At 41.6% G+C, this 21,996-nt stretch overlaps 1 protein-coding gene across 1 annotated transcript; it reads left to right on the forward strand.

Moving 5' to 3' along the window:
* Positions 1-7,641: 7,641 nt before the first annotated feature.
* Positions 7,642-8,811, forward strand: htr1d (5-hydroxytryptamine (serotonin) receptor 1D, G protein-coupled; the record flags this gene model as incomplete). Its single annotated transcript, XM_080413907.1, has 1 exon — positions 7,642-8,811. The coding sequence occupies one exon, from the start codon at positions 7,642-7,644 to the stop codon at positions 8,809-8,811; it is 1,170 nt and encodes a 389-aa protein (XP_080270033.1).
* Between the last annotated feature and the right edge of the window lie 13,185 nt (positions 8,812-21,996).

The following is a 21,996-nucleotide window of genomic DNA, read 5'->3' on the forward strand; positions in this document are numbered from 1 at the left end:
GCGTACATTACTTACAGTATCCCCTGTATCCCTTCTTGTCGTTAATGTTTTGGTAGAGGCATGTATGGCATGTTATTTAGACATACTCATAGGCACAGTACTGCTTATCCACAAAAGTTAAGAATGTTATTTAGATGCTGACAAATGCTACAGTACGGGTATCACACACACACGCTCATAAACATAAACAGCTCCAACACACACACACACACACACATACGCGACCCGTCGTGAATCCACAGCGAACACACACACACACACACACACACACGGCCGGACCCGTCGCACCTGGATTAGAACATTGCACGTGTGAATCTGCATGCTTGTGGCATGAAGATGATATCCAAAGTGCCCTCCCTCTCATGAAACGCAGTGTGTGTGGACACGGGCCGTAAATGAAAGTCCTTTATAAGTTTGCAGCGTTGTCTGTCTAACAGTGTCCGTGCGCAGTTTGTAGTTTGATCATTCATCCCATAGCTTGGGGTGCTATAACCATGGCGACGGCTCCCGTAGCCCAAACTCCGAATCTCCGGTGTTGACATAAAGGCGCTAATAAACAGCTTACATTTTAAGAAAGTTGAAAACGGGCGACATTATTTGGTGCATATGCTAATGGCCAATGGGCGTGTGTAAATTCAGATCAATTGCTCCAGCCATTGAGGAGAACCGGGCAGGACAGACAGATTCTGAACAGACAGATCCTGTCCACAGAGGTTTCCTTAATCATATGTAGGATGTATTAATAGGTTATTTCATTAATCCACTCACTCCAAGTACATTTTGTAACATTGCCCTGCAAACCTGTCTTTGATCTAAGTAGCCTGAGGGTAAGGAACGTGTTGCTCCTTTTATTTTTACTGGCTATACTGTAAAGCAGGGGTAACCAACAGGTTGATCGCTATCTACGGGTCGATCGTCAAAGCTGTCACAGTAGATCACAAAAAAACTAAAAAAATATATTTTTTTACAAGCGACCCTCTCTGGGCTGGCTATATATTTTGTTCAAGCTGTGTTAATAACTATAGGCTACGCTTGGTTGGTAAAGTCCAGATGACAAGAATATATATATTTATGCAGTACAAACTTTTTTTTATGTGTTTTATAAATAAAGCACTTTTAAACTGAAGATGATGGCCAATGTTGATGATAATTGAAAAACTAAATAATAATAATAATTTAGTATCGTATCGATATCGTGAGCCCAATATTGTGTATCGTATTGTGAAATTAGTGTATCGTGACACCCCTATAACAAACCCTCACAGACAAAATTATCCCTAACAATTGATGACAGATAATCTGTCATCACAACTGTCAAAAGTATCCTTTTGACAGATATGTACAAATGTATGGTCATGTGTCATGCTTTTTGCCAAATTTCAATAAAAACAAAATCAAACAGAATACTGTACCTAAACATGAATATTAATTGATGAGGAAGTCAATTTTGTGTATTGAAGATTATATATCTGTAATAGAAATTTATTTCATGCCCCTGTGTGTTTTAATTTCTTAAAAAGTAACCTAAAAATTTATTATTAAAAATTGTCCTAATATTTCGGCATTGTTATGCTTATTTAAAAAAATATATATGTTTTTATGTTTATTCATATTTAGACTATATATTTTGTGTGGATGTATGCAAATAGATTGAGCCTGTCAGAAATTGCATTGTCTTACTCATGGTGTTTTTTGGAACATCTTGTGGTGGTAGATCTCGGCTTACACATTGGAATAAAAAGTGGTTGGTTGGTTACCATTGCTGTAAGGGTCCTGAACCATCTGTATAAACAGGCCTGGTCTGCCCATGCCAGAGGGGGTTTGTGCTGTCATGGAGCTGACTGTCTTGGAGGGCGTGGTTTTGAAAGGTGAAATATAGCTTTAGGGTACGGTCACACCTAACTTTGATTCTGCCTATGTGGCCGTCTTTTTGCAATGGTATTCAATGGGAACGGAGCATTTTGTTGCCATTAAGCGGATTTCCGTATGAAAATGCTCCGTTCCCATTGAGAACCATTGCAAAATGACGGCCACATATAGGCAGACTGTAGCCTAAAAGAGGAGTTTGGTAGTGCAGAAGAGGAACTGGATGGAGAACGACAGAGGCGAACTCTGGCGCCTTTTCCCTGATGTTTTCTTTTTTTTATTTATTATTCCTTCTGGGGCTGTGGAGACAGGACAGAGAAGATAAAGTGTTTGTTTTTGTTGCTGTTGGACTTCACAATAAACGTTGGTCTTACAGTTTCACCTAGAATGGAACATTGTTTGGCAGTGGCAGCAGTTGTGTGTGGAATAGTTGCTTCATTGGGATGCACAGTTGTATATTGTGCGTTTCTGTGCACTGTGGTGCATATTATTACCATGGCAGCTATTCTTTTTGTTTTCCTTATTTTAATTGTTTTGTTGTAATGCTCATGGTAGAAACTTTGTTTGTGTTTGTTTATGTACTAAAACAGTGACTTTGGGAGCTGTTTTATTGAACAATGGAAGTCAATTAGACACTATTTTTCTGCCTATGTGGCCGTCTTTTTGCAATGGTATTCAATGGGAACGGAGCATTTTGTTGCCATTAAGCGGATTTCCGTATGAAAATGCTCCGTTCCCATTGAGAACCATTGCAAAATGACGGCCACATATAGGCAGACTGTAGCCTAAAAGAGGAGTTTGGTAGTGCAGAAGAGGAACTGGATGGAGAACGACAGAGGCGAACTCTGGCGCCTTTTCCCTGATGTTTTCTTTTTTTTATTTATTATTCCTTCTGGGGCTGTGGAGACAGGACAGAGAAGATAAAGTGTTTGTTTTTGTTGCTGTTGGACTTCACAATAAACGTTGGTCTTACAGTTTCACCTAGAATGGAACATTGTTTGGCAGTGGCAGCAGTTGTGTGTGGAATAGTTGCTTCATTGGGATGCACAGTTGTATATTGTGCGTTTCTGTGCACTGTGGTGCATATTATTACCATGGCAGCTATTCTTTTTGTTTTCCTTATTTTAATTGTTTTGTTGTAATGCTCATGGTAGAAACTTTGTTTGTGTTTGTTTATGTACTAAAACAGTGACTTTGGGAGCTGTTTTATTGAACAATGGAAGTCAATTAGACACTATTTTTGCGATCAACTGTGTAACGGCCACTTGGACTAGTTACATCATGACATGGTAACTACACAACTCAAACCTCTACCAAAGTGTCCTATTGCTTTAACTTACTGTGTGACTGTGATCAGACAAAACAGAAATACTGTAAGATCAAATAAAACAACATAAATAATATTTTTTTCCCTATTTTATTCTTGCCAGTCTATGTGAGAAATGAGAATTGCCAGGGCACACTTCAGGGGAAATTGATGACTAGGGAATCAGTGTTCAGCAACAGAAGGCTGTTTAAGTGAGAAAGGACACTCGTGTAGAACTGCAGCTTCTCTAATTAAACAAACACCAACTCACTGTGACAAACACCACTGCTCATTTCTGAGTGGTTTTGTTCTTTAACATTCCATAAGCACTTCTATGCTTATTGATGTGTGAAAACATGACATGCTCCTGTGGAAATAAACATTTCCATTTTAAATAGCCCTGGTTCAGTAACTTAATCTCATAGAATTCTTTAATCCACAATCACACCCATTGATTGACGTCACAAACTCCTTACCCTTTGTAACACTTGAATAACAAGAGCTTAAGGCTTATGATGAGCACATATTCCATTGCTCAACACAATAAAGATCGGTGGGTCATTTTCATTATACCTTAGCATCTGTTTCTTGTTGGCAGCATACGTTCTGCTCATTGTGCTACAGTATTGCACTTCGATTGCACTTTAAAATATCAAATGTTCATTGTTCATCAAGCTGTTGTTAATAACTATAGGCTACGCTTGGTTGGTAAAGTCCAGATGACAAGAATATGCCATTTTATTTGGCCTGATGGTGGTACTATAATAAACGTCATGGCAGCACTCAATTAGTGTTCATCTTCTGGAGAGCATGAAGGGAGTATGAAGGGACACAGGCAATCCAGCCAATAGCTTAGAGATATCCTGTTTGGGGCCGAAGTGTCGGACTGACTGACTAATATTGCCATCCTTAGGTGAAAGTTTATTTGGTACAGTTGCACATAAATAATGTGTCCTATTGCTCCGTTACAGCTAATTTCCAGTTGGCTGTGATGGAAATGGCAGCTTTTAGACTCATTGGCCCTATCTTCCACCCAGTGCTCACACCGACTTTGCGCGTGGGGCTTGTGGTCTGGCGCGATCAAGCTATTTTCCCCATAGACTTTGCACTTCAAGTAAAGACCTGCTTGGAGCTGATCTTATCGCTGGCACAGTCACAGGGAAGGTGATTCGTTGTTATTAAGGGAGCGGAGTGCATTGTTTGGATTAAGCTGCCGGCATGGGTTCATAATGTGCACACATTGATTGCAGTCAAATTCCATTCGATCTGAACAAAACTCACGTTCAACAATTAAGGTGGCATTTCAAGTACTTGATTCTTCATTAATTGTAGGAATTAAATGAAATATTTCCTGCTGCTATGCGTGTTAGAGGAGCGGTGATGGAAAGAAACGGAGCGTATGCGTCATTTAGTTGCGTGCAGCGTCTGGCGCGAATGCATATGTAACCGTCTTTGGAGGTGGACCAGAGAGCATGCAGCGAAGAAAGAGAGATATAGGCTTGAGAAATGTTCACACATTTGATTTCAGTAAGCAGTTTATTTCAGCTGATAAATATTCTCAAATGGCCTACCTCTTGTCATGTAAGAATGTTGTGAATCATAGCCTCTTCAATATCCAATTGGAACTCCGAAAGCCATATGAAGTTTAATAAACAACCTAACTGAGACTGAGAATATGAATATTAAGTTAACATATCACAACATCTGTGATGTCTGTTGGAGATGAGGAGACATTAGCTATGATGATTCTGAGCTCAGCAACACTGCCACTGCGTGTTTGGACACTTCTCGTTTCCATGTGATGTTTCGGCGAGCACAGAAAAAGCTTTTGTTTTGTCTCCGTCACCTATTGAAATTGATTGAACATTTTATTAGGCAAAATAATGTAAAACAACACAGTTACATTTATAATACTTTTGTCTAAAAGGTCCGACCAAAAAAGTCCTTGCGGACTTGTTTCCGTTGGGGTCCTTGAATTAATTTCATAGACATATATAGTAGCAACCAAACAGTTCAAAAATCAACATAAAAATACAGAGAGAAAAAATACCACTATGTACAAAAAAAAGGCATGAAAAATACAAAATATGTATATACAAAAAAGGGGAGGGGGGGGGGTCGTCTGTCTACAGGGAAACTGGTACTAGCTCCTCTTTTGGCCTCCAGAAAGATGAGTTTTTAGGGCTGTTTTGAATGGGCCCAGCGAACTGCATTTTTTGAGGGATGGGCTTAGACTATTCCATACCTTGGTGGCTGTGCTGTAGAAGGAGAATTTGCCCATGTTTGTTTTATGGGTGTGTGGTACCAGATTGTTGTTTACGCTCCCTCTAGTTTCGTGACTGTGGGTGTCACTAACTTTTTCGAGGTATTTATACAGATATGCGGGTATGGGGGGCATTTCGGGCAAATCTGCATTTACAATTTTGAAGACCAGTCCCATTTTTAGTTGTTTAAAAATGGGACTGTCTAAATAGGACTGCGACTGCGACTCACTCAATGGGCGCAGCTCATTCTTAAAGGTGATGGCAGCCGACAATCTGATTGGCTTGATTAATTAATTAAATACCCAAAACGCACCCATAACTAATTCAGGGAGTGTTGCGCCCACCACATAAATGCTTCCTGTAGATAGTAAAATGGGTATGGACACACCCCCAAGGTAGAGCACTGCATTGGGAGCGGGATCCCGTGGTACCCGCAGGACCCAACGCTTGCGGGCGCGGGCGGTATTTAAATACCCGGGCGGTCAGAAATGAACTAATTGCGGGAGCAGGCGGGAATGGTCAGAAATCCAACGGGAGCGGGCAGGAGCGGGATAAGAAAATACTCCCGCGCAGGGCTCTCCCCCAAGGCGCAAGTTAAGACCATGCGACAGGGCGCAAAGTTCCTCCGTTAAAATGGGGCCCTTAGTTTTGTCTTGTATAGCTTTACATTAGAGTGCATTCTAAATTAACAATAGTTTTAATGGTAATATTTTAATTGGCCTGGTTCAGTTAATCTCATATACAGTGGTTCTTTAATCCACGTGCTATTCATTGATGAAATAAAAATGAAACTCTTTAGTATTGCATTGTTTGGTGGAGTCATTTTAGTTTTACCCTTCCCTCAGGATTTCAATATTAATCTTAAAGGCAATAACTGAACATGACGTTGTGAGGTGTGTAGGCGTTAAGTGTTTCTTTTATGGTTTAATGATTCATTTTACAGGGATGGCGTTGAGTTCACACTAACTGTTTATGCTTGCTTGTGTTTACCTATTGTGTGGGATGTCCACTGTAGGAGGCTGTGTGTGTGTGTGTGTGTGTGTGTGTGTGTGTGTGTGTGTGTGTGTGTGTGTGTGTGTGTGTGTGTGTGTGTGTGTGTGTGTGTGTGTGTGTGTGTGTGTGTGTGTGCGTGCGTGCGTGCGTGCGTGCGTGCGTGCGTGCGTGCGTGCGCGCGCGTGCGTGCGCTGTTACATTACTTGTGTAAAACTCACACTTTGCTTTCTTTTCTGTCCTGTCTTGCCTAGGGCGTCGCTGAAGAGGCTGGTTCGAGATTTTACCTGCTAGACCAAATCCTGCCAATATTTTAACCCCCCTGGACACTGCAGCTGAATCATACACTAACACATGAAGTTTTGAGAGAAGACAAACACCATTGTTTTTTTCCCGCTGATCATCTGGCATACGGAACGCTTTGGGTTGCTAGACCTCGACCTGCGAGACCTCGAACACTGCATAACATCATTTCAGTAGCCTAAACTGGCAAACCATGTAAGGGCTCTAACGATTTTAAGGGTCTCTCACAATGTTTGCTGCTGTGATCCATGCTACTGTCTTGTGCTAAAGTAGCTTCTTGGATCCCTCACGAGCCCCAAGCTCAATTTAGAACAGCTTGCGTTGACTTAGAGAGATAGTCAGAGAGTGAACAAGCCCACCTGTGTATCTTCAGTCCTCATCTCCATGTGGATTGCAGCTGTCCTGAGTTATTGGAAAGGAGGGGACTATTATAGCAGCTGATAGATAGGAAGGTGTCCTTGCTGGCAGGCTGCCGGTTGGTGATGAGATAAGAGCGTTGGACGGAGAGAAAAGCAGTGGCTTTCTGTCGAGCTGAATACAAATTAGAGTCCAGCATCAACCGCTTAAGCAGGACCACCGGGCTAAATCAATAGTAGTGCACTAAAATGGGCCAATGAGACGGCTTCAATTACAGCGTCATTAGCTCTGCACTGAAATCCCGAAATTAGGCATTTGCTAATTGCATTAGAGTACAAAGAGCAGAAAATGAAGAAAAACGTTATCCCTGGGACTGAAATTAACGTTAATAGAAGACCTTGTGCATAGAACCACGTGAAAACCACCAATTAATACAGCCATCCTCACTGCCATGCAGGAATAGACTGTGAGTCTGACTTAGTCCATGTACAGAGGTGGTGACAATGAGGCTTGTCTAAAACGTGCACACTGGAGGGCTGAAGGGGCAGAGGCAAGATGGAGCTGGATAACAGTTCCCTGGAGTTGTACACCACCAACACCACAGAGATTCCTGAAACCATTACGCCTGCACCCTGGGACGAGACCACATTACTGGGCCTTCAGATCTCCCTATCTGCCTTACTGGCCATTGTCACCCTGGCAACAGTCTTGTCCAATGCCTTTGTCATAGCTACCATCTTCCTCACCAGGAAACTCCACACCCCTGCCAATTTCCTAATTGGTTCGCTGGCTGTTACTGACTTGCTGGTATCGATCCTAGTTATGCCAATAAGTATTGTCTACACTGTAAGCAAGACCTGGTCGCTGGGGCAGATAGTTTGTGACATATGGCTATCATCTGACATCACCTTCTGTACGGCTTCCATCTTGCACCTTTGTGTGATTGCGCTGGACCGCTACTGGGCCATTACAGATGCACTGGAATACTCCAAACGCCGCACGATGCGCCGGGCAGCAATCATGGTTGGTGTTGTGTGGGTGATCTCTATATCGATTTCTATGCCTCCACTCTTCTGGCGGCAAGCCAAGGCCCATGAGGAACTAGCAGAGTGTATGGTGAACACAGATCAGATTTTTTACACGCTGTACTCCACCTTGGGCGCCTTCTATGTCCCCACAGTCCTGCTCATCATCCTCTATGGGCGGATCTACGTGGCTGCCCGCTCGCGCATCTTCAAGACTCCAGCATCCTCCGGGAAACGCTTCACCACAGCACAGCTTATCCAGACCTCTGCCGGCTCCTCTCTGTGTTCTCTCACTTCTGCCTCCAACCAGGAAGCGCACCTACACCCTGGCATGGGGAGCGGGCCAGGAGGTGGCGGAGGAGGCGGCGGAGGCGGCTCGCCTCTTTTCATGAACAGTGTGAAAGTGAAGCTGGCAGACAGCATGGTGGAAAGGAAACGCCTGTGTGCAGCAAGGGAAAGGAAAGCAACCAAGACACTGGGCATCATCCTGGGGGCATTCATTGTTTGCTGGCTGCCATTCTTTGTGGGTACATTGGTAACGGCCATCTGCCACGATTGCTGGTTTGACCCACTTCTTTTTGATGCCTTCACCTGGCTGGGATACCTGAACTCCCTCATCAATCCTGTCATCTACACTGCATTCAACGATGAGTTCAAACAAGCCTTCCAAAAGCTCATGAAGTTCAAAAAGTGCTATTGAAAACTTTGCAATCAGACTGGTATTGATTGAACTGGCATCTTTCAGAGAAGTTTGTGCAATTTTAAGATGAACTGAGTGATAAAGATGGAGCACAAAAGACGAAGAATGTATATATAAATAGAGAGATATCTATGTCATGTGTCCATGAAAACATTTATATAGGCTAATATATTAAGAAATCATGACAGATGTATGGGCTTACATATTGGTATTGCTGTAAAATGAAATGTTCAAGATGTATGCACATCGTCAAAGGTCTTTGAAATGTATTCTTTCTCCACATTGGACCTTCGTGAATCAACTCATGAGGAAACTGTTCCATAGATATATCCTCCTTAGAAAATGATGCATGTATTTCTGAAGGAGAAAAAAAAGACACAGAGAGTCTGTCATTGCCCCAAGGACTACTGAACTCACCTTGCAAATAAAAGAAAGGGATTTTAAGTCTATGTCATGCTAAAAGGAGACAGCTGTTATGTTATGGAGAAAGCCTTTTCTAACATCTGAGGACTGCTGCATCAAAATGGGAAGAGGAAACTCTATGGATGATTGGATTTAATCCTGTGGGAATGAAAAGCCATGAAATGTATGTTGTCACAAATACTGTGTCTCATGTACCACAGCTTCCATATACTGTTTCTGTAGTTAAGTATTTAGACTATACAGTATAAAGATTAAATTAAATTACCAGTCTTACTGTACAAGTGTGTGTGTGTGTGTGTGTGTGTGTGTGTGTGTGTGTGTGTGTGTGTGTGTGTGTGTGTGTGTGTGTGTGTGTGTGTGTGTGTGTGTGTGTGTGTGTGTGTGTGTGTGTGTGTGTGTGTGTGCGCGCGCGTACTGTGTGTGCGTGCGTGCGATTTTAGTGGCTGTCAAACTGAAATTAACCACTTGAACCCCAGCATCCATGTTCTGAGGGGAACATTTGCCAAAAATGGCAGATCTATAAGTTCACAACGTACGTGACAAGCTTGTAGATCGGCTCTTTTTGGCATACAGAGATTTAGTGTACAGCGCCAACTCAGGTCCAGAGTCTAGAGGGTTTAAGTGGTTAAGTAGGACTGTGACAAAGCATCTGCGGTTCATACACTAGTATGTCCTGTTTCTGCATTTGAGAAATGCAAAAACAAACTCCACACTCTGAATATCAAGTGATCCAAATTACCATAGCAACAATACTGAATTTAAGAGGAGTAGAGTACAGTAGGTGTTACCAATTGGAAGGATTTAGTGGGTATGTTTACTTTTTTGTGACTCGACAGAATCAGAATCAGTTCATTGGCCAAGTATGTATACAAGGAATTTTACTTGGTGCATTGCTGTGAGACACAGAAAATGTATATACAGTGACATACAGTAAGAGAAAAAGTAAGATATAAAACGGTAAAAGTAAGTCTTAAAGTGAAAATAACTATATAAGGAATATAGGGCCCAAACAAGTGTGAAAGGATGAGTAGTGTGTACAGTATTGGAAACATACTGTATGCAGTATGCTGTTAAGAGCTGTTATTAGCACTGCAATGCATTTTAAACCATTTTAAATGTTTTTGTTAATGTGAGTGTTATACACTCAGGTATTTATGTTGTGTTGCTAAATGTTGTTGAGCACACATTGTGCTATGTGGTCCTGCACTTTAAAGCTGAGCTCTTAACATTTTGTTGTACCTCGGTATAATGACAATAAACTCTGATTCTGATTCTGATGAGACAAATCATATAGTATACTGAATGATCATTTACACAGACAGACAGACAGACAGACAGACAGACAGACAGACAGACACTCAGTATTTTTCATATGAAAACATAAAACATGCAGTTGTAGGTCTACACAAAACATAATCTGGTGACATTGAAAATTACACTGAGCAGAAGAAGTGTTTTAATTCTTTCATTGACAAGTTACTCCTCAGACAGATCAATAAAAAAGGGGCCATCACCGTAAGCTTCCAGTGCATAATTTTGAAAAGATATATACACTGAAAGGGGGGAGTAGGACACGTTAAAGCAAGCCGAAAGAAGAAAAATGCATATCTACAATTGAACATTGAGGATATGCATTGAACATTTTTAGCATTCCATGGATTTCGTCCGGTATATTTTCAGAAATGTAAAGCTTCTCACAGGCAGGAATCTGCTACTAAAATGTCAACACCGGAAAATTATGTAAAACCATGTTTTGCTATGGTATATGGATGAAAATAAGAGAATATGAGTGGTAAAATACTTTTAAAATCAAACAAGGTGACATCATCCTCTTGTTTAATTCTTGTGCATTGGCACATTACACAGGAGTAATTATATCATTTTAAAAGCTGTGGCAACAGCACAACTTAGTTAATTGTTTTTATGGACCATGACTCACGAGTCAATGGTTATCACTGATGGGACAGAATGGATGGATGGATACAAAATATAGAGAAGAAATACATGACCAAACAGGGCCCATTCCCATTACATCACATCTGACCTCCACTTGTTGGAAAAAGCAAAGAGCGACCTGAGAGGCCTCATTGGTGGGGAGTGGGAAATATGTGGGCTGAATTGCTACTGAAGTACTGTACAGTACAACAGACGGATGTCATAATCTACTTGAAGCATCAAATACTTATGTTTCTTATACAATCACAACAGGAAATATAATTAGAAAATAGAAAAATGCCACCCACTAATCCTTGATTTACATTTTTTAGTTTTCAACAGAGCCAAAACAGTAGATTGGGGGATTTTAGTGATATTTGGATTCCCTAAAATAATCACCCTTAGTCATGATATGACTAAGGTATGACTAAGGTACATTATGTATTGGTGGGTGTATGTTGGCACATGGGCAATTCAGTCTCCAGCTTAACCCATGGATTCTGAAAGTACCATTGAAATCGACTGCTCAGAGTCAGAACTCACACATGTTCACCAAATCAAGGGCCCTTAACTGCTTACTGACAGGACACTGGTATATATGGCGTTGGAACAACAGATGTTCAGGAGGCGGCGAAACACAACTTACTCCGCCCACTCACCAATCTACCTGGTGCTATTTATACCTTGTCAGAACTACCCAGAAGCCCCTTATTCGCTTTCGTACATCCGTACTCAAGCTCATAACGTTTTCAGCTCGGGGGGTATCGGTCCATGAGTGCCGTGCTGACTACGCCATCGGCCGTCCACGTGTACTGTGCTGACTACGCTAACGACCTCCTCCCCAAAGACTCCAGGGTCGGCGACCCTCCCCGGAACCCTCTTCCCCTCCCTCCATTACATTTTATTCATTCAATAAAACTTTAAACTTTCCATAAAGGTGTGTTTCTTCGCCTAGTGAAGAGCCAATGAAGTTTGTTGTGCAGTTGTAAGGTGAGTACCTTTTACAATTACTTAACCTGGCGTCCCTATTTTGACCATGTTATTATACTGTACGCGAAAATTGTCCAAAATGAATAATATAATATAATAGTGAAAATTGCAGATCTACAAGCTCTCAATGTGTTATATCGTACAGTATATACAGATATTATATATGGCTTAAGTGGTTAACTTTTCCTTATCGGTTGTAGATTTTCAGCATTGGTTTGGTTATACATGTTTGTATGTGTGGGTGTTACTGGAGGCATACTGTCCCCATGTACACTTATGGATGTGCATGTACAGTATATCTGATGGTGGTTGCATGGCTACTAGACACTTTTGTGTTCTGCATTTCACTGCAAACTGGGCTCAAACTGTAAAGTACCTTTGCTGGTGCCCCGCCATCTGCCATCAGACCTCTGGAGCTTGTTCAGAAAGCTGCAGCTCGTCTGGTGTTCAACCGCCCCAAGTTCTCCCACACAACTATCCTTCTCCGTTCTCTACACTGGCTGCTCGCAGCTGCTCGCATCCAGTTTAAGACCCTGGTGCTAGCCTATAGGGCAGTGAAAGGAACAGCTCCTTCTTACCTCCAGGCTATGGTCAAGGCTTACAACCCCTGCCCGACCACTTCGGTCTGGCACCTCGGGGCGACTGGTTGCCTCGTCGCTCGGTGGTCCTTCTGGCCGATCTACACGGTCACAGCTTTTTTCTGTTCTGGCCCCACAGTGGTGGAATGAACTCCCCACTGATGTCAGGACAACAGAGTCACTGCCCATCTTTCGCCGCAGGCTGAAAACCCACCTCTTCAGGAAACACTATCCTTCCTCTTTGCCTTGCCTACTTGTTGTCAATTGTATGAGCTCTTGTCTCATTGGATCTCGTTTATTCGATACACTTATTTGTTTTAGCTCTTGCTCATTTGATTTTCCTATTTGTCTCATCTGTTTAAGAAAGTAGGTAGCTGATATATTGCACTTTTACCATAGCGCTAGGTATACTCTTAGTTGCTTGTTTTAGAAGAGAATGCACTTAAGACTTCTGGTGATTAGTAGTTTCCTTGCCTACCTATGTTGAATGCACTTATTGTAAGTCGCTTTGGATAAAAGCGTCTGCTAAATGACTGTAATGTAATGTACCTTTACTCAAGCCCTTGCCTCTCTCCATGAATGCATGTGAGACAGTGTCCACTTCTGGAGAGACGACACAGCAATGTAATGGACTTCCATCTGGTCATGCCATTAATTCTTCATGAGACTCTTTCAAAGTGCCTCCAATATAGCCTATATTATACAGTGTATTTCTATGATAGCATATAAGCTTGTGTTCTCTCTGATGCATCTCTTTCTTTCTCTTTCTCTCTCTCTCTCTCTCTCTCTCTCTCTCTCTCTCTCTCTCTCTCTCTCTCTTCTTTCTTTCTTTCCTCATGGGTTTATCATGACTGCCAGTGGTATATCCAATGCAATCAGTGGGATTACTAGTGCAATCACGCAGGACCTCACACCCTTCAACTAAACAAATGGAGTGAGGGAGATAGCCTCTTACTATGATAAAATATTAACATGCAATTTAGTCTGTTTACATTACCAGATGGACCCTTGGCACACTGTAAATCTACAATGTGACTTGCACAGAGCTCAATGGGAATACTATAAGACAATCCTTTTACAACCTAAGATATCGATTTGAGCTAAATAATCAATTACTACCCAGTTTTACCGTGACCTTGGCTGTGGCAAATTCATTATAGGGCCTATGCGGTGGAACACAAAATAAGTGCTTTCTCTGAATTCTGAGATGGTTAACAACATGTTAGATAAATAAAACAATTAATCAGGACATTGCTTTATAATTATCGAAATGAACTAACTAGATATTGATTTCTGCCTTTGGGAGCCACCTTATTGCACAAATTAATTACTACCAGACTGTACCCATGTGCCGGTTCATTTAATCAACTTCATACTCAACACTGCATGCATGTCTGTGGATCCTTAGCAATACAGCCTCCAAGTGTGAAGTCGATCAGATGAGAAGTTTGCGAGATATGCATGGCCGCTTGGAGCAGGCCTTGCCGCTTCTAGAGAAACACTGATTAGATGGACTTCACAATCGACAATGCACTTCCATGGATCCTCAGAAATACACATGTCAAGTGTGAAGTTGATCAGATAAGCAGTTCATGAGATACGACTTGACATTCAACACCGCACTAGGATCCTCAACAATAGACCTGTCAAGTCTGAAGAGATGTTGATAAGATGAGTGTTTTGGATCTGGAGAAGCGCTGATCCGATCGTCTTCACACTTCCTCCTACTACACACTACGCTCCCAAGGATGTGCCGAGCCCAGTATGAAGTTGATGGGAAAAATGTTTTGCGAGATATGCAAAGGACAGACACACAGGCATACATACAGTACTACAACGTGCAACCCAGATTTGGCTCTAACAAGGGGTTAAATTTGTTCTCCTGCTATGCCACAAAAATATGGAACGCCCTACCAACAGTCGTAAAGGAGTGTGAATCCCTATACTCTCCTTCAAAACCGTTCTAAAAGAGGACTTAAAGGTGGCTGCAATTCAAAACTGGCCCCTGTAAAAGTCAAAGCCTGCCCCCCCCTCAAACTGTTTACTGTACTTTTTTTTTTTTTTTTCAAACCTTTTATATGATGTTTTGCAAATAGTGTATATTTGTCTGTCATAAATGTTTCGATGAATTGAGTACAAAGGACCCCAATGGAAACAAGCCATAGGCTTTTTAGGGTTTAAAATCCTCTTAGCAGACCTCGCATTGAACTGTACTTTCCTGTGCTTCGATCTGGTTTCCTCCCACACAAAAAGATAAGCATGTATATATGCCTGCCAGTATACCCTTGACCATGGTACTGGCAATACAACTGGAATTGGTCCGCGAGCTCTGCACAGTGGTTGCTCACTGCTCATAAGAAAGGACGGCCGTGTAGTTCTGTCACTCTGGATCAGATGGGACATGAGATGGTTTCAGACGTTCGTCTGACAGCAAAACCAAAAGGTTATGATTGCTCTTAACCACTCATGGGGTGACAAATGTCACTGCTTGACTGGTGTAGAGAGCCAAACAGACAGAATGTGTTTGAAATAGGAAGGAATAGGGTGATGTTATGGGGAAAGAGAATGACATCTACTATAAATCACTCAGGGGTCGGGTTGTTGTCCGCCAAGCTGTTCAACCAAGCAAGGTCAGAGGGTAATGGAGTCTGTAATACAATTCAAACCATTTTATCCTTTGTGACAAGTAAGATATTGAGGACATTAATTAGGTGTTTGTCCATTCATACATTCCCACAGTATCTCCTTTGTACTATTAATACATTTGTTGCATGTAGTGCACCTATCATAATACATGATGATTTATGTTTGAATGATGTATTCTGTGTACAAGCTAGAAAAGATATTGCTTGTGTCATGCAGAGCTAGATGGGGCTGAGGAACAGCAACTCATTCTGGTCTCCTCGATAGCTTAATAGCTTTTTTATCTATTTTAGCATTGTAAGCATTAGCTGTAAACCTGAGGTATACTGTAGGTTTTTTATTATTATTATTATTATTATTATTATTGCTACAACAATGAGGAAGAATAACAAAACAGTTGTACTCTTATGTACCTGTACACAATATGTAACAAATAGAAACCTTTAACCGTAAGCCCTACCTACATTATACTTAGTCATACGACCAATAGCAAAAATAGGGGCATAAGGGGCAACCTGATAACAGAGTGGTTAGGTGTTACGTTCCACGTAGTTTGGTTTTGTTGTCTGGGATTCCTGTGTATTCCTTCCCTTGTCTGTCTCTCCTTCCCTCTGTCACTCACTACAGGTCTCATCAGCTGTCAATTCCACCTCAGCTCATTCTCTCACCAACATCTCACCTGTTTGCATCCACACTATCAGAGCTAACTTTGGCAACTCATAACTGTTCTACATGTAACTTGCTTTGTGTATGCTGCTGCCTTGGGACAGGAAAGACAGAGGCCTCTATACATAGCCATCACGTAGGTAGAACATTGTTAAGCACACTAGGTAAGGGGTGTTTGCCACCTATGTATTTTTGCACTGGTAGAGTAGTTAGGTAGGCAGGCTTTTGTTTTCACTATACTACTGAGTTAGTTAGTTAGTCTGTCTTTTGTTTCCCTAGCTGCTTTGTTTGTTGTTTTGCATTTAGAAATGTAATTATTGTAAATATTCTGCTTAAAGAGTAAAAGCACGTTGCACCTTTTACTCAAACCTGGTGTGGTCTCCTCTTATTTGCACCTTATATGCTCAACAACCTGGTAAACATTCATTGTGTTACAAACTCCACCCTAGACCCAAAAGGGTTTTGTAACATTAGGGCACGTACCACTAATGCCTAACAGGGAGTCCCCGGTTTGACTCCTGTGCTGGTTGGACCATTTACCGCTGCATGTCCCTCCCCTACTCTCTCACACCTTTCCTGTCTCTCTACATTGACCTACTGTATCAAAATAAAGCAGAAATGGCAAAAAAAAAGTTAAACGAAACTAAACACGAAACTAAAATGAATAAATGGACAATTTACAAACTCAACTATTCACGATCTGACACGCTGTGAGCTTGTAGATCTATTTCTGAAAATTCAGACATGTAGAAATTTAAAAAAAATTATAAATGTTTTGAAAAGCCCAAAATAGATATTCCAGGTTCAAAGTGGATAAAATCCACACAGTATGTTGCCCTCAGCCCTCTTAATTATTGTGCTGTGGCCAACTCCCTCTACCCCCTCTCTAATATCTCACTCACTCCATGACAAATCCTACTGACGTGACCCTATAATGAGCTGCATTGGTTAGATATAAGCTCTGTGGCCCTGTGCCATGCATTTTGCACACCCATATAATAGGTTGGATTTCATAAATGGGCCTAAACTGTATTTGAACCAATAGATCTTAGTATGCTAGAAGCCCATATCATCAAGGGCCCCAAGGAGTCCAACATCATGTCTGCCAGGTTCTGTCAGCATCCATACATACATGTCCTGGTCATGGTGTCAACGTTGCTTCTCGCTCTTCTTCATCAATGGACAGACTATCTGCCTATTAACTACATGAATCCTAGCGTCCCTATTCTGGGCAAGTCATTGTTGGAAAATGGAAAATAGTCAAACATCTGGCAAAAATAGATTGGTAAAAACAAACAAACATTCTGCAAAAATAGGCTATCTGATCTAGTTTAGCTACTAGCGTATAACGAAGTACCATAGGGTTTAAGTGGTTAAGTATGCAGAGAGGCAGGCCAAGAGAGAAAAGAATATTCAGTTCTCCATAAAATATGTCCATAATATGTAGCCCCTGCTAATCACAAAGGATGTGTTAAATCCTAATTAGCCAAGCGTTTTAGAAAGCACTTTTTATCTCATTCTCCACATGAAAGCATGCAGTGTATGATAAAACTGCCAATCATCTCCCTCTTTGTCAACCTCTGGTGTGAGAAAAAATATGCTGCAGAGAGCAAAAGGCACAAATAAATTATAGTCTGTCCCAAACATTTTAAGATTTTTGAAAATCTTCGCCTATAATGACATGGGATGGAGAGTTAATGTGTTTGAAATCAGACAATCATCCCCCCAACCACATACATATGCAATGACTTTGACTGTGCACTGCACACATCACATACATGCATGCACGTGTACTGTAGCTTATAGGTTTTAACTAAACACACACACATGCACGCACGCACGCATGCGCGCGCGTGCGCACACACACACACACACACACACACACACACACACACACACACACACACACACACACACACACACACATTTACTCTTGTGCACATAAGCCAATGCAGTCGGGAATACATGCATTAATGATTGAAGGAAACCCATAAATATTTCACATTTTATGTCTCTAAGGCATTCCATCGAAATCCATTAACACATAGGCTACTGTACTGTCCAAGCACAAAGATAATGGCATGGGATGGTAATGGAATGTAAACATGGGTTCATTTTCCTCCCCTGACAATACCTTTCAATATAAATGAATTTGCTGATGCTGTATATCCACTATAACACCTAATTCAATTAATTTTAGTCCATATTAAAGAAAATAAATATGTGAATATAATAAGGTGTCATATACAGTGTATAAAAGTCATTGGGTGCTAATCAAAGCCACTCACCAAGGAAGGTGAACTAATCAGTAACACCCCACAAGATGTGCTACACATATTAGCAGGTATGAGCAGGTTGAGATGCTTCTCAACTGTCACAATATTAAAAAATGTTCAATCACAAATGAATTAATTCAAACTTGTATAATAATAATATTATTGATAATAATGATAACAATAATAATAATAATATGATGATGAGACCGATACGCCCATACAATATAGGCATATGGAGATCCGGTTGTCCAGAACCGTAGAGAGCAAGAGATAGAGGTGAGAGAGAGTGACTACTTCATCCACGCGATGATGTCAGACCGAGCTCAATCAGCGAGAGAGGGCAATCCTGGGTGCCAAACCTCAACAAGGTGAGCCAGAGAGAGAGAGGGAGAGAGAGGGGGAGCGGGGGGAGCTTATTTCATCCATGCAATAACCCGGCCAATGCTGGGTACCGAAACCTGAACACAGTGTCAACGCACTAACCCTGGTAATGCCAGGCAAGCTGATAACACAGCGCAAAGTGCCACGTTTTCTACTCGTTACTATAACTACTTTACAAAGTGGAATTTGTTAATACATTTTTCATTTATTCATTGGATGTATGATCATATTTATTTACTGATATACAGTAGTTGTTGGTATTCATTTACATCACCCTTTTACCCCTTTTTATAATAAAATATTTCATCACAAAAAATAATAATCTGCTTTAATAATTAAATAAATATGTGCTTCAAAGTCATTCTTTTTATATAAAGCTCAAAATACAAATACATTGATAATGCTTTTGTTTACAAGATGACTTTGTTCTTTCTTATCCCACCTCAGCCAAGGATTAATATTTCATGCATGGAGCAACACAGCATAAAAGAACAAGACTAAGGGCCCTATTTTGTGGAAACAGGCGAGCCGGTGTGAAGCACATAGTCAACAGCGTGGCAGGTGGAGCATGGCCACAGACGTTCGGTATTTTCTGGACTGGGGAACAGCAGAGTACCTGCGGTGGTGAAGTGGCGAGGTAGGATGGCTAGTCTGAATATATTATCAGTGAGTGTGTTGCAGGTGGATTTAATCATTCATGACCAATCAAATGATAGCTTTTACCTTAAATGGTACATAATATAGCAATGTTGTACTGGTAACTTCCACATTGTCACGTGAAAAGCCTTGGAAACATAATTTCTTCCAAAATTAAACAGACCTTATGTCGAACATGCAGAGTCAACAATGAATCTAGCATCTCAAAGAGGTCAGATCCCCATGAGCAGATGATGTAAAACTAGATGGATACTGTTGCTGGAAAAAGATTTCAGAATATTTAAGTACCGGCTATTCCCAAAGGAATAGCTATTCCCAAAGCAATATCACCCCCAGTCCCCCACACACCCACGCACACACACACACACACGCACGCACGCACGCACGCACACACACACACACACACACACACACACACACACACACACACACACACACACACACACACACTTAATGGATTCTTACCAAAGTGAAACAGACAAGCATAACATAAGTTGAAGTGTGCCGAAAATAGCAATGGATGAGTGTGTGCCTCGCTATAAGCTGGTAGACCTGGTTCGAGCAGGCATGCAGCGGACGGTGTGATACATGGTTCTTCTTGTTGACATGAAAATTGCAGTGCACTGCTGATTTGCAAATGACACACCACTGACTGCACCTCTCCTCCCACACCGGTGCATGGCGATTCCCCAAAATACCAAACACATGCACGGTGGGGAAAGCATGCCACTTTGCCTCCGGAAAATGTAAATTCATCCGTTGGCTGCAGCAGCCTCATACCAACCTGCCTGCCCCAAAATAAGACCCTTACAGCTAGCAGCTCCTCGAGTTTGTGCTGCTCTTTGCACCCAACCAGACCAAAGTGGTTTGAACTGGCCGACAATGCCATTCTTAGATCTTTCTTTACAAATGAGGTGGGGGGGGGGGTGAGTAGCCAATTTTAGTCGGTATGCCAATTCATTTCATCAATCAATCGTAATCATCGCCCCCCCCCCCTAGTTTTGTTACCTCCGACTGACTCTGAGATGTCAACACCGCCTCGCATGTGGTCCAAGCTAACCTAACACAGCCGAGCACTCCCTACCCCTGTTTCAGCCAATCAGAAGCTGCGTCTGGCCCCGTTCATCCTAGGAACACAATTATCGCCACCTGGCAGTGAGCAGCCTCCCTCCACTAGGAGGCGCTTCAGTCCTACTCCTCCCGCCCCAACACTCCCTGCTGACAGGTGCCGCCCCTGGCCCGTAGGAGTACGTGCAGAGACAAAGATCACCAAAGAGCCCGAACACGGGCCAATTGTGTTTCTATAGATGCTCGACAAAGCCCGATGCACCGCCGTGGATTGGGTACAAGTACTGTACCACTTATCTTGTGTGCAAAGTTGACGTTTTACCTTGATGGTGGTGCTAGAGGCAACATGGGGTCACTCAAATGGAATATCGTATTCGTATCACCTCTGTGCCTGCATGCACCAGTGCTTTTGTCCCAGCTTCTGCCTGCTAAGCGAAATAAACGCAAGGAAGGATACCTAATTCAATCGCATGGAGTGACAGCTACACTTACTGTAAGACGAAGGGTATGGTGGGAAGAGAATAGTGGTGTATTAGGGTATTAACCCTGTGACATGTTGGATAATGTAACAATATTACAGAAGAAATCTGATCTGCTGAGTCTTAAAAAAAAAGAATGAAAAAAAGCAATATAATGAACTGAAAGTTAGCGATGCAAAAAAGATTGATTGAAATAATTTGAAAGAGAGCAGGGCAGGCATGCATAGTAGAAGGCAGGCTGGGTGGTGATTAATACATTTCTATGTAAAGGGCATACATACAACATGTCCTGTAGTCTACTATCCACAAGCAGTAGTCAGTGTCCTTTCCACAGACCCAGCCAACAAAGTTGGCATGGAAGAGGGTTCAAAGTTGAATGCATACATACCGTCTACAGATTCCAGATACACAGTATACATGCAAATAGTGGTGAAGACATGTTCCGGATCAACTTACCTATCCTTTTAAGATTCAGATTCAAGAGGTTCTTTTGTTAGTTTTTTCCTCACACTGTAGAAAAATGTTGGTGTGGCTTGTTTCCATACCTATTCTTGCACCCTTTGTCTTGAATTCTTGAATTTCCCACAGTGTTTTTTAATACAGAAGACAGTATTAGTGCATTTTTTAACCAGCAGGAAGACTTGATCCTCAATTCTCCCTTCTCTTTCTGTTATTTACTGTACATCAAGCCAAACAAACAACTATAACTCAGAAAATACAACAAATAGCTAGTATAAAACAAGGAATTATAATAAAAATCTAAAAATCAAAAGCCCTGTTATTTTCCAGTAACATAAAACAGCAACAACAACAAAGTATAACCATTATTTTAAAAAGGGCATAATAAACATAGTCATAAGATAGATGTCTTTTGAAGAGTCATAGTCGTGGAATGTATAAATTAGTTAATGTTGTGTCTTCCAATTATCCACCATAATACTGGCACTCTATGTTCTCTTTATGCTTTTGTCTTTATTTGCAATTAGTATTCAAGTGGAACTGACCAGCACAGTTTCTCCTGGCTGTCGGACATTATCTGCACAATGCACAACACTCTATAAAGTCACACTCACTGGCCTATCGCCACAA

The sequence above is a fragment of the Gymnoscopelus braueri genome (genome assembly GCF_963280865.1).
Source record: "Gymnoscopelus braueri genome assembly, chromosome: 19".
Lineage (NCBI taxonomy): Eukaryota > Metazoa > Chordata > Actinopteri > Myctophiformes > Myctophidae > Gymnoscopelus > Gymnoscopelus braueri.